At 58.9% G+C, this 12,752-nt stretch overlaps 2 protein-coding genes across 3 annotated transcripts; one reads left to right on the forward strand and one right to left on the reverse strand.

Moving 5' to 3' along the window:
- Window positions 1-2,349: 2,349 nt before the first annotated feature.
- On the reverse strand, window positions 2,350-12,273 carry BLCAP (BLCAP apoptosis inducing factor). Its single transcript, XM_062204180.1, has 2 exons — window positions 12,191-12,273; window positions 2,350-4,337 (listed from the first exon to the last, which is right to left on the reverse strand). The coding sequence occupies exon 2, from the start codon at window positions 4,160-4,162 to the stop codon at window positions 3,899-3,901; it is 264 nt and encodes an 87-aa protein (XP_062060164.1). The 5' UTR covers window positions 4,163-4,337; window positions 12,191-12,273; the 3' UTR covers window positions 2,350-3,898.
- NNAT (neuronatin) lies at window positions 6,123-8,170 on the forward strand. Of its 2 annotated transcripts, none has more exons than XM_062204182.1 (3): window positions 6,123-6,256; window positions 7,189-7,264; window positions 7,499-8,170. In XM_062204182.1, the coding sequence occupies exons 1-3, from the start codon at window positions 6,185-6,187 to the stop codon at window positions 7,726-7,728; spliced, it is 378 nt and encodes a 125-aa protein (XP_062060166.1). In that variant the 5' UTR covers window positions 6,123-6,184; the 3' UTR covers window positions 7,729-8,170. The 2 variants fall into 2 exon arrangements, with proteins under 2 accessions (XP_062060166.1, XP_062060167.1); XM_062204183.1 differs by having other exon boundaries at window positions 7,189-7,269; window positions 7,499-7,681.
- Window positions 12,274-12,752: the final 479 nt, after the last annotated feature.

Raw genomic sequence — 12,752 nt, forward strand, 5'->3', positions numbered from 1 at the left:
CTCCAGCAGCCCTCCAGAGTTAAGCAGACTGGTCTCTTTAGCTGAAAAAGCCTCGGAGGTTCTGGTTCTGGGGCAGCCACATACTCGTGGTGCCTGTGTTAGTGGTCAGCCCAAGTCCCTATCGGAGACCCCTGACCAGATGAGAACTAACATCTCATCCGTGACTTCGCTGCTCAAACATGTGCACTTGTCCGCCAGGGCTCAGCCTGAACGCCAGTCCTCCCAGGCCTGCACCAGCTGCCCGCTCCCGTCTGCCAGCACCTGCCACAGTCCTCAATGTCACCCCATTTCCCATCCGCATGGAGGCCTCCCTGACGGCGGGAACCATCCCACCCTGTCCACCGCGTGGTGATGCCAAGGCCTTGTGACGCATGGGATTCTGACTTTCCCTCTGAACGGCAGGGGATGATGGCCGGCAGAGGGGGAGGCATGGGCCACGGCCCCCAGGGACTCAGTCACTAGGAGGGGCAGTCTGCCTGGCTTGAGGCAGGTGGGTCTCCAGGGAGAAGAAATCCAGGAAAGCTTCCCGACAGTGGTGCTGCCTAAAGCATAAAGCACTTGTAGGCTGTCCCTGAAAGTGTACCGCCTCCTACTCCGAGCTCGGCCACCTTCCAGCAGGTCCAGGAGGTCCCTCCGATCCTGGGAGGAAGGATCTCAGGACATCAGGGCTGATGTGTGTTCCAAAGCCCGCGTGTTACCTACAAGGAAACTGGGGCCCAGAGCAAGGCTCGGACCAGCTCAAGAAGTCCAGACCGAGGCCCCCTGGTTACCAGGCGGCACGTGAGCAGCGGCACGCTGACCAACCCGACTGCAGAGTGTGGCCGGTGGAAGGTCTGGTGCCCCTGTTCTTTCCCACCAGAGGGATCTACTTTTCTTGTTCCTCAAAACAACAACAAAACCACTTCCTGAAAAGCACTTCAGGGTGCCGGGAGGTGCGGTGCATTGTAGGGCAGAGACCGCTGGGCCTGAGCGGCAGTCGCCTGGGGGTGAGTGGCTGCAGGCTCCCTGCTGGGAAGGGGCACACATCTTTCGGAGGGAGGCCTCTCTGGGACTCTTCTGACTGAAGACAGAGGGCTGCTTGCTTAGGGAGAGCAAAATAAGCAATCATCTTGGCCTCATTTCTCACCCAGGTGCCTCTCCAGGAGAGGGGCGACACCCAGGCCTTTCTGGTTTGTTTGTTTGGTTTTCTGGAATGTGTGACTGTCTATTTTGTTAAGTCTCCACGCCAGGCTAGAATCATGAGCTCCTGGAGAGTCGGGCCTGGGTCCTGCCTGAGACCCCCATGGGCCGAGCACAGGGGCGCCGTGTAGACGTGTGTGGAACAAGCCACGCTGTCTGTCGGTGTTCGTGGCTCCTCCGCTGAAGACTGCACAACCCCAAAGGTGCACAGCAACTCGGAGAAGAATTCAGAGATCAAAGCACAAAGGGATCAGACAGGAAAAACACCCAGCAGATAGAATCGATAAACGTTTGCTTCTTTGCAAGTACCTCCGACACAGACAAATCTTTGGCAAGTTTTGATCAAGAGGAGAAAGTACTGATAAGCAAGACCAGGCATGGAAAAAAAAAAAAAACAAAAAAGGGATCAAGTGACAACAGGGAGATTTAAGAGAGTAGAACACTGCACACAACTTCATGGCGACAAAGTGGCAGTCGGGTAGAGCAGGTGACCTAGGCAAGGACCAAGGTCCCTTCACAACTGCTGTCTCCAGAGAGCCTCCCGCAGCCCCACCCCGTGGCGGTGCTCTCAGATGCTTTCTAGAAGAGAGGAGGAGAGATGCAGAGGTGGGTGCCTGGCACAGCCCTAACCATCCATGCTGCTTTGCCTCAGAGTCACGGCCAGGGGAGCACACTGACATCCACCACGGGGTACCACTCCACACGTGCACTGCTAGCCGTCGGCCCAAGCCCGCTCGCTGGACAGCCAGCCTTATTTATTTTTCCACTTGAAATGCCATGAGGGGTTCCGCTTTATTTTTATTTCAAAAGCAGCACCATAAAAAATCCTTGATGATTAGAGCTCCAGCTGTCCTACGCTGTTTGTCGAGGATCAGTTACTCCAGTCTCCTATGGAGGGAAACAGTTTCGGGCGGGAAGCCATGGGCGCTGAGAAGCGCGAACGTCTCATCTCGGAAAACTTTCAGGCTCCCTCCTGTTCACTGCCTGCTCCGGCCCCCGAGCCCCCTCCCCCAAAACCCACCATCTGCTCTCCAGAGAACAGATCAAATTCTCGGGCTAAGGTACTCTGGCGCCAAGGACTCAGCCCCTCCGTGCTTGCCTCTGCCCTCCACCAACTCAGAAATCCAACACCACCACTCAGATGGACTGCAGCCACAGAAAACCACAAAGTAAAGTTTATAAAGCTTTATTGAACATTTCAAACAGCTGTGCAACGCACACACCAGAAATAAAAGCTCCAGAACAGCAGTCCCAATGTTTCACAAGTGTGGCCTCGCAGTCCCATTCCCTAGAGGGACTGCCTCCAGTTCTGTCCACTGCCTGGCCCGCCTCCCTCCCTCCTCGGGCGAAGAGAGACGGACGGCTCCCAGTGGAAGGACGACCATGCTGAGCCCCAGTGGGCAGCGGCCGGAAGAAAAGTCCCATTGGCCAACACTTGTTATGGAAGCGCAGAAAAAGAAAGCAGCAAATGACAGTCACAAAGTCCTCCTGTGGATTCTTCATCATGCAGTCCACACGCGCAGGGATGAAGAGGCTCCTGGCCTGGAGGACGACGGCCACTGCTCCCCTGCGTCTTGTCTGAACACCTCGGAGTCCAGCGTGCTGGTCACTCGGCAATCCCCATGCTAAAGAAATACTGCAGTGGCACTAATACAGCTAGCTACTGCTAAACCTCGAAATCAGAACACGTTCGGTAAAGCTTCTTCAAAAGGAAGTACACGTGCACCTGTATGCATACGTCCACACGCGTGTGCGTGCGCGCGCACACACACACACACACACTCACGGCACACCAAGAAATAGCCAAACACCTATCCAGGGGATCGTGTCGTGGCTGCTATCAAACACACACGTGCTCGCTCATTCACTCGCTGAGGACTGCTAGATCTACACGAACACGCCATATCTCAGTCCCGCGGAGCATGCATGGGACACACGATGAGTGAGGCCCCCCTCCTGGGGATGGCTGAGAAAGGCAGGAGGCAGGGCAAGGGGGAAGGCAGGCTGGGCGGGAAAGCATGAGCCCAGACGCCAGGTGAAGAGCAACATCTCTCTGCTGCTACTTCCTTAAAAATGAAGTGGGGGGAAAATACTGGAGACTTCGGGACACAGTCAAGACAGGTTTCTGTCTGGCCTGCCAACAGGGAAGGGGGGATGGAAAAGCGAGGCTCTCGGGCGTCAGCAATCTCTTCAAGTTCGAGATAAGTGCAAAGACGAGCCCTGTCGTGGACAGGTGCTCCCCCAAAAAGGAGAGGGGCAGAGGAGAACTAAAGGGAAGCCAGGAGAGGGACTGCAGGGTCACAGTAACACCTTGGGAAGGAAGGAGACCCTGACAGGTGGGGTTGGACGGGGGGGCGTCACTGGGGGGACGGTGAGTCTGGCATTTTATCTGCCCAGGTCGTGCTGGGGCGGTTGACCAGGATGGGCACAGATTCCTCGCAGTAATGAGGCAAGGGGGGTGGCCATCCCGCCAGCTGGGACCAAGGTGGGGACAGAACACACACAAACACAAGACCACCCACAACTATAGGACTCTACAATAAAAGCACCGGGCAGTGCCATTATTCACATTATAAGGATAAAACATCACAGGCCAACAAGGCGCCGTCAGGAATGTAGCACCCGCGGGGCTGCGGGATTCGGAACTCCAATGCTTTATGACCCACGCCAATGCCTCCCCTCCCGTCTTCTGCTTCCTCGGAGAGCTAACGGGCGGCTGTTAGGTGCCCACCACGCCGGGGTCGTGTGCTGATTCCGGAAGCGGGGAATCGGAGCAGTGGTACAGGAAACAGTTTCCCCAGCAACTATAGCAGATGAGGAACAGGGCTGCTAGGAAGACCAAGGCACAAATTGTGCAAGGCTTCCGCTCCAGGAGGAAGCTGAGCAGGTAGAAGCCCATGAACATGGAGTGGCTGAACCACAGGGCGGGGTTGAGGGGCTTGGGGATGAGGAGGACGGGCAGCAGCCACTGGAGGCAATACATGATCTCTGCTGGGCAGGACCTCGCCAAGGCTGCCGGGCACCGCTGCAGGAACCGGCCCAATGGGAGTCAGCGGGCGCAGGCGGCTGCCCTCCGCTTTCTTCAGCCCTCACTCTCCAGGAGCTGAGCCGCTGTGCTCTCTGGCTGTCAGCCTGGGGTCACCAAGGCAGCAGGGATCCTGAAGAGAAAAGTCAACACAACAGACAGACAGAGAACAGACAGACACACACACACACACACAAAAACAAAAACAAAACAAAACAAAAAAACAGGAACAGAATGTATACTTATTTGGGAAAATGGATCATGGTTAACAACAGCAAATGTGAGTCCCTTTCCTCCCTGCCCACCCATGGACGTTCTACTCCTCTCCAAGTCCCCAACTCGGGAAGCCTCCTGGGTGCCTTCCCTGGGCCTCTCCTGGGGGCTCCCGAGAGGGCTCTGTGGCACGGTCTGCACAGTGCACTGGCTTTGCCTGGGCCCTGCCCAGCAGAGATCATGTATCGCCTCCTGGGGCTGCGGCCCGTCCTCGGGGGGCCCAGACCTCTCAATCCCGCCCTGCGGTTGCCACAGGACAGCCATGGGCTCCATGCTGTGCCCGCGCCAGGTGCGACAGGCTTTTGTACCAAGCATCTCTCCCGCGGTAGGTAAGGAGTGGCGAGCTGAGGCACTGAGTGGTGCACTGTGGCTGGAGACCGCGGGCAATGAATGCATCCTCCCGAGCTCCGGGAGGCTGCCGCCGCAGCAACAGCGCAGCCCCAAGTCTTTCAGTACGGCAGCAGACTGGGCCAAGCTTGCCTTTTTCAAATAGCCCAGCACCGCTTTGCCAAAACCAGCCAACTTCTTCGAAAGTCAATGTAGGAAAAAAAAAAATCACTGTGCTGCTTCATGCAAGCTGAACTGGCTTGGACCATTACACCTCCATCTGCTGCTGGCCCTTTACAGAAACTGACCTCTATGAGCTTTTAATCAAAATTAATTTTCTGTCCACACAGGGGCAAACGCCAGTTGGCTCCTGTGCCAGGCAACTTGTTGGAGAGAGGTGCTTTGCGAAAGCGCTGCGGCCAGGCTCACAGCCGCCTTTCGCCTTTCGTTCTTCCCACCCGCAAAACCCGGACGGCCAGACGGGCGTCGTGCGCCACCCGCCTCCCCGGGAACCCAGGCTGCAGTAGCCACGACCCTCTGCTGGTAGTAGCGAAAGTCCGCTCAGCGCTGCAGCACCCAAGGCGACGGGTACAGAGAACTGCGCTGGGGAGGCAGACCTGCCAGGGTCCAGGAGAGGGGGAGGGGAGGGAAGGCAGAGCGGAAAGGACCTGGCCAGGGGTCTCCGGAGCGCAGCCAGACCACTTCCCGGAGACCTCACTCCCTGGCTGCCCCACCCCTCCCGCGGGCTCCCTACAGTCAGCGCAGCTACCAAAGAGCCTGCTCTCACCGCTCCCCCGAATCGGGAACGGGATACACGCTCGGGGACCCTGGGGCAGCAGAGAACTGGGGTTACCACTCACGGGATATTGGGAGGAGAGGGTTGAGCGCGGCCCCTGGGGCAGACGACCCCTCCCTAACTCAGGGTTTCCATCCAGGCCTGAGGCGCTTTCTGCAGCGCCACCGGGCGCGGTGCGCGAACCTTTCGGCCAGGGTTCAGAAAGAGGGGCACCACTCAGGGTCTCTCCCTACCCTCGCCCCTTGCTCTACCCAGGACCGTGGCACCCCTCCCTCCATTTTACACCAAAATTCAAAAGCGGGCAAGGCGGAATCTTCTGGAAGGGGGCGTAAATGGAACTCAAGAGGCGGGGGTCGGTGTGGAAAGAGCAGATGGATTATTTTTTTTCTCTCCTGGCGAATGAGCGCCCCGGGCTACCCCTCCTCATGAAACCCCCCCCTCAAGCGCGCATGCGTACTTGGGCGGCGGGCGGGTACTTAAGGCCCGGCGCCGCGGCTGCGGCAGTGCGCCCACCAGCGGACTCCGAGATCGGCGGACCTCGGCGAACCCTCGCTCTCCACCGACCGCTCTCCACTCTCGACACCATGGCGGCAGTGGCGGCAGCTTCAGCCGAACTGCTCATCATCGGCTGGTACATCTTCCGCGTGCTGCTGCAGGTAAGTGTGTCGCGGCTCCCGGTGGGGACCCGCTCCCGATGCGCGCACCCTAATCCCGCAAACCCGCGTCGCGATTGCCGCCTTCCCAGCCCGTCCTACCCCGATTGCCGCGATCCCTGCCCAATTGCCGCTGCCGGCATCGCGTGTCCCCCGCCCGTTCCCCGCGCCCTCCTCCTCGCGCAGACCCTCCCTAGTGCGCCCGCGCCAGGCCGGGAACAAAGACTCGGGCGCGGCGGTCGCCTGCCGCGGACGATCGCCGAGGCTTTTAGCTACCTACGCGGTAAGAAAAACCCGCTATGCCTAGACTCGACCCCAGGAGGGAGGCGGGGGCACTTCTGTACTGTGAGACTTCACAGCTCTCATAAAGAAAATTTTCCATCTTAAAAATTGCGCACTGCGGGGAAATTAAAAAAAAAAATGTATGTGTGTGTGTGTAGTGCTTGCCGAAGTGGGACGCAAAACAAGTTGGAAAAAGGCACTTTTTAGGAAAAAACACTTCACAAAAAAATCCCCAACAAATTAGAGGAAAAGTAATTCACGGGGAAAAAAGGAGAGGAGGAAAACGCGCATTGCAGGAAAAATCAATCAGACAGGAGCACGTGGCACAAAACAAATGCATTAGACAAAAAGCGCACTGCAGAAGAATTAAGACAAAGCAGCTAACAGGTAAAAATAAGTCAGACAGAAATGCTTTGCAGAAAACCCAGGAAAAAGCTCTTCGCAGGAAAAACGGAAGGGGGGCAAGGCGCTTCCAGAAGGGGGCAAAATGCTTTATAAAGACGAAAACCACGGGGATGAAAGTGCTCTGTATAAAACAAAATTCGGAGGAAAGCACTTTGCCCATAAAATCATTTACCCTAAAGGCTCCCTGTGCAGGAAGAAGTCCCTGCTAAAGGGATCCTTTGCCAAAGGAATCGCATATTCCCTTCAAGGTGTTCCTGGAATGCTGCATTTACTGGGTAGGATTCGCTTTTCGAAATCCTCCAGGGACACAGCCCATTGCGAGAAGTGAGGTATACCTAAGTTGTGGGTCCAATCAGCTTGCCGCCATGCAGCTCTCAGCACAGCTGGAAAAGCTCCAGCTGCCCTGACTCGTGGACAAGCTGTGCCCCGCGCCCGCCTCTCTGGCCCGCGGCCGGACAGGCGGGCGGGGCAGGGGGCGGGGCGGGGGTGGGCACGCAGCTCGGCAGGCGGGCTGCGGGCGCTCTCCGCTAAGGGCGGGTCCTGGGTGTCTCTCCGCAGGTGCTCAGGTACTCCCTGCAGAAGCTGGCGTACACGGTGTCGCGGACCGGGCGGCAGGTGTTGGGGGAGCGCAGGCAGAGAGCCCCCAACTGAGGCCCCGACTCCCAGCCCTGGGCGGCCGCGTCATCAGGTGCTCCTGTCCATCTCAGCCAGCATGGGAGCCAGTGCCGCACAGGAATGGGGGGTCCCCCGTGCTCCCTCGCCAGAGGAGCACTTGCCAAGGTCAGTGAGGGGCCAGTAGGTCCTCCGGAGAAGCAGCACCGACCATGAAGACCAGATCCCTTTCCCCTGTGCACCGGTCCCACGGCGGGGGCAGGGGCGGGGGCAGGGGGGTGGGGGGAGCAGACCCCTGAGATCTGGGCCTAGGCATCACATTCTGATCTGGACCAAGTCAGGACAGCGCCATCCCAGCCCACAGCCAAGGCCATGCCAGCAGACCCCACCACGGAGATCCAAGCAGCACACCAGCCAGCAGAATGTGCCTCCGGACATCAGCAGCTGAAGCCCAGACTCTCGGGCAGCAGAGAAGGCGCCAGACTGCGAGCCCGAGTGTGGGACTGGAGGGCGGGGGGAGATGGTTAGGAACCAGTGAGAACCAGTGAGGGCCTTCTCGCCGGCCCCTGCGAGGGCACGTGCACTCCAGCCTTGCTGCCTTTTGCTCTCTCCACTCCCCTTTCCCCCACCGCCTCCAATGCTCACCCCGCCCCCCCCCCCAAATGTGCCACTTGATTTGGACCTGTTCAACCAGTAAACAAATCCCGTCTTTACAAAATACCTTCTCTGAGCTGCCCCTCACTGATCTTGCTTTTCCCTGGTCTCACGCAGTTGTGGTCAATATTGTGGTATTCGCTAATTGTACTGATTGTTTAAGTGTGCGTTAGTTGTGTCTCCCCAGCTAGATTGTAAGCTCCTGGAGGACAGGGACCACCTCTACAAAAAATAAAAACCAGTCCCTCCCCTGTCCCGCAGTGTCCCAGGACCCTGCGGGGCGGTGGAGGCACACCAAAAACCTGTCTCTTGTGGTTTCTTCTGCGGCCTCTTCTAAGACTGGGCCGATGTGTCTGCTGTGGAGGGGGCACACGGGGGGGGGGGGGGGGGCAGGACTGGGGATAAACTGGGGCTCTCACATACCCAGCCCCATCTCAGGTGTCCTCACATAAAAGACTGTTTCCCCCTCCCCAAAGAAAGCTGGACACCTCCACCTGTGGTCCCAGAATAAGGGCCACTTCCCTCCTCGGAGAGTGAGGGTGCGTCCTGGGCTAAGGGGCCACAGCAGGTCATTGCTTTGGTCAGATGGGAGGAAAAGAAGTGGCAGCAGCCCTCAAAATGGGGCACTGAGGATCAAGGGGAGGCCTCAGAGCACAAGGCCCACAGCCCTCAAGGAAAGGAGCACTGGGCAGGGTGGACACCGGCCTGGACAAGCCTGGGGCGAGGTGGCACCTCCTCCACCCAATTCAATGTCCCAGGCCCCCAACCCCCATCAAAGCACTACAACGGCACCCCGCCTGGCCTGGCTGCTCTCCAGGGCCTCCCTCACCCTGTCCCAGAAACCTCTCTGCCATTCGCTCTCCCGGTCGCTGGGCTCCCTGCCTTCTCAGCATCAGCCTCTCTATTCTGAGTGCTCACCAGGCCTCTGCACCCTGCTCCGGCCATCGCAGCGGGGTGGGTGGGTGGGCTGGCCTGCTGCGCTCCCACTTCTCCATCTCCCACTCCTCAGCGAACCAGGGATCCTTTTACATGGGGTCAGCTGACTGCCTCACCAAATGGCCCTACCGCCTGTTCAGGCTCATCTCTGGTTTTTTTGTGTCCCTGTCACCACGCACCTGTTCCTGGGTCAACACCAAGGAAGGGAGTTGGAGGCCATCAATCTCCCTTCCTCCAGTTCCTCAAATCCCTTAGTCACAGCTGTCATGAAGGTTCTGGAGCATGAAGCACCTCACCCGCTTCGAGCTGGCTCGTCCCTCCCTTCCCTGTCTCTCAGCCCCATCACCAGCACCAAGAAGGTACCTCCACCTGCACTCGCATGAGAATGGCGGGGCGCAGATCTGCCCAGGGGACTAGGTGCGGTCACCTCCTACCCCGCACCTGCCTTCCCCTCTGCAAGCCGGCCTCCAAGAGCCTGGTGAAGCCCAGCATGCCCAAACCTTCTGCCATCAGCATGCCCGCCCGCTGGGACGTGTGCGATCTGACACTCCATCTTCAAGATGGCGGAGGAGGCTCTCACAGCCTAAAGGCGAGGCAGGGCTCCTCCCGCCCCAGGTCACTCACCTGGTCCCGCCACAGCCTGCAGAAGCCTGTATTTTGACAGGCCTCAAGACTGGGAGTTTCTGTGCCTTTCCACACTCAACTCACGGAACCACGAACACATTTCAACCTGTGTTTGCAGTGAGGGCTGCCCTTTGTCTCGGAGCCTTGGAGGGGCGTGCCTGCCGCCCTACTGCCTGAGACGCTGTGACCTCAGTCCAGATTACAAGCGAGCCAAGTTCAAGGAAGGAGGCCAGGCAGCACGGGAGGATGTGGCTGTTCTGGACACAGGACGGCTCCCACCCTCCTTAGAGGGCAGGAGGCACCTGGTGGCCCCGGGACGTCCCAGGTGGTCTGGCAAAGCCCTTTCCTGCACCCATCCACCAGCAGGGCTCTGTGACATCACATGACACACTCCTGGGGAGGGGCAGCATGGGGGGCGTCAATGTGTAATGTCAATTCCCCACTTTTGTCCCCCCGGCAACCCCCCCCCCCCGAAGACTGAAGGAACGTGTGCTTTTTCCATTCCCACGCAAAGCCTATTAGTCTCGTCTTGTTCACAAACTTCTCCACAAGCTACACCGTGCGAACGTTTTAATCTGACAGAAAGCAGCGGGAGGAGTTCCAAATGACTAGCGTTTTATTGCAAAGCCCGTAGTCCTCTCTTTTCCCTAAACTGTCACCACCACCATGCCCACAAGGCCAAGGCCAGAAGAGGCGAGTAGTGAGGGACTAGTAGTGAGGGCGGCTGGTGGGGGGTGGGGGCTCCACAGGCAGGGTCCTGGGACGAAGCCCGAGATGACTGTTAGCTTCTTCAGAAGCTCGCCGGCTGACGTGGAGGCCCGCAGGGTGTGCGCAGGGGCCCTCGGCTAAGGACCAGGGCTGTGACTGAGGAAGGCTGGCTGTTCTGGGCAGGGCAGAGGCCACGTTTCTGGAGCTTCAACTGGGTGTCAGCGGCAGCTTATCACGTGGGCTGGACGGGGGAGCAGGTTTGCTGAGCCATTTACTACATACTTATTTCCAAACTTGGCCCGCCTCAGGAGCCAAAGGGAGATTTGGAATTTGCAGTCAACCTCCCCCGAGAGACTGACACACACACATCTAATAAGTCTCTTCTCCCCTGTGACCTCCGACTTCCTCTGTGCACCCCAGAGACGGGCTGTCACCGTCTTCTCAGGGAACGTGCCCTTCATCCTCCCTCCCTCCGGGCCCAAACCCCAACAGGATCGGGATTCCTGAGCGCTCCCCGAGCAGCAAGTCAGAAGGCACGCAACACATGGTCCTTGGTCTATCGCACAGTACCCGGCTTAAAATGGAAATGTGTGTGTTCCAAAGATAGCAGAACAACACACACAGACAGCCTAGCCCAGATTCCTCTTGCAGACGAATTCCAGATAAAAGGTTAAACTGTTTTTGGCAGCGACTCTGAGATCAATTTTAGATACGGAATTTACCCGGTCAGTTCCACTGCAAGCCTGGTTGCTCTCCAGCGCCCGAGCCTTCTAACAGACTTGCTTGCCATTCATTAGTCTCTGGTTTAAGGCAAACCAACCAGATGGAACACTTGGCATTAGCACGCAAGCTGCAACTTTCCTAGGTGGGTGGGGTGGGGTGGGGTCCCGGCTTTGGGGTGCCGTCCAGAAGGCTGGCGGGGTGGCTGGACCGTGTCAACGCACCAGAAAGGGGTGAAAGGCTGCTTATTTCCCAGGCCAGACCCCAATCCCCCAACACTTAGGGTTGAAAAGAGACAAGGCAGCCAGAAGGAAAGAGCAGAGGGAAGCGCACCCGCCCCCATCCCCCATTCTTCCTTTCCAGGCCTTCCCCGCGCCAGGCATTCCGTTCCTTCAGTTCCCCTGGCGGCCACTCCCCTACGGACCGGGGAGAGGGAACGGATGCGTAGACTTGGTGTCAAGTTCGGAGCGGGAAGCACCGGCCACCGAGCCCAAAGCCAGGCTATCACTCCAGACGCCGAAGCGGGGGGCCCGGGGCGGGAGACCCCTTTCCCCCTTCTCTCCCCAAGCCCCTTCTCATTTAAAAAAAAAAAAAAAAAACGGAAGTGAAGTGGAGGGAAAGAATGACGGGCGTCTCACAAGCTCGGGCCCCTTCCGCGGGACCCCGGGCGGAAGAGGTGGTGGTCGCGCTCCGCAGCCCCGCGCCCCTCCTGCTTTGCCACATCCCGGAAGGGCGCTGACCTTGGGGGCTGGAGCCGAGAGCCAGGAGCCCGGTGACCCACCCTCGGGCCGGGAAGGCACCCCTAAGGCCCAGGCTGGGGCCAAGCCGGGCAATCACCTGACGCCGGACCGGGGTGGTCCCCCACCCCCGGGTGCGGGCAGCAAAACCCCAGTTAAGGACCCAGCGACGCCTAAGGTGACCCCGAAGGGACAACATGGCGGCGCGGCCGCCTGGAGGGCCTCTTATCCCGCCCCCGGGAGGCTGACGCCACGGTACCTGCGAGCCCTGCCATGGCGTCGCCGCCACTGTGTCGGTCGCCGCCGCAGCCTCCCTCCACCTCAGCTCGCCGCCGACGCCGCAGGAAGCTGGGGAGACGCCCCCTTGGTCTTCTAGTCGAGCCGGCTGAAGACCCCGCCTGGGCTCGGGCTGCCCACGGCAGACGCCTGATCGCACGGCCAAAATTTGGGGGTCATCTCGCCCGTTATCCCCCAAGAGTCTCCACGTACGACCCTTGGGGAACTCTGTGCGTACTTTGGAGCAATTCTGGGCGGGTCTAAGGCTTCCAGCGGGAGAAATTTTTAATCAGGCGCAGCCTGGGCAACCCCGAACCCGGCCCTCCCACGGTCGCCTCATGCATATGCAGCAGATTGTGATCTGTACCCATTGAGAGCCTGGCGGCGTAGCACAGACCTGGTTCGCGAGGCCGCGGTGCGCGGACTCTGTGCTCCGGGAAAACCTCTTGGGTCAGAGTCCGTCCCCTCCCTGCTTTTTCACCAGCAGCAAGGTCCGGCCCCAGGACTTGGGACCACGGGACCTGACGTCTTCCCTTGCCTTGTAT

Source organism: Lepus europaeus, chromosome 10 (assembly GCF_033115175.1).
Source record: "Lepus europaeus isolate LE1 chromosome 10, mLepTim1.pri, whole genome shotgun sequence".
Lineage (NCBI taxonomy): Eukaryota > Metazoa > Chordata > Mammalia > Lagomorpha > Leporidae > Lepus > Lepus europaeus.

Coding starts and splice junctions, on each gene's coding strand:
- BLCAP (XM_062204180.1), bottom strand. CDS start 4,162: ATGTATTGCCTCCAGTGGCTGCTGCCCGTCCTCCTCATCCCCAAGCCC.
- NNAT (XM_062204182.1), top strand. CDS start 6,185: ATGGCGGCAGTGGCGGCAGCTTCAGCCGAACTGCTCATCATCGGCTGG. Junction 6,257..7,188: donor TCTTCCGCGTGCTGCTGCAG/GTAAGTGTGTCG, acceptor ATTCCCTTCAAG/GTGTTCCTGGAATGCTGCAT. Junction 7,265..7,498: donor GACACAGCCCATTGCGAGAA/GTGAGGTATACC, acceptor GTCTCTCCGCAG/GTGCTCAGGTACTCCCTGCA.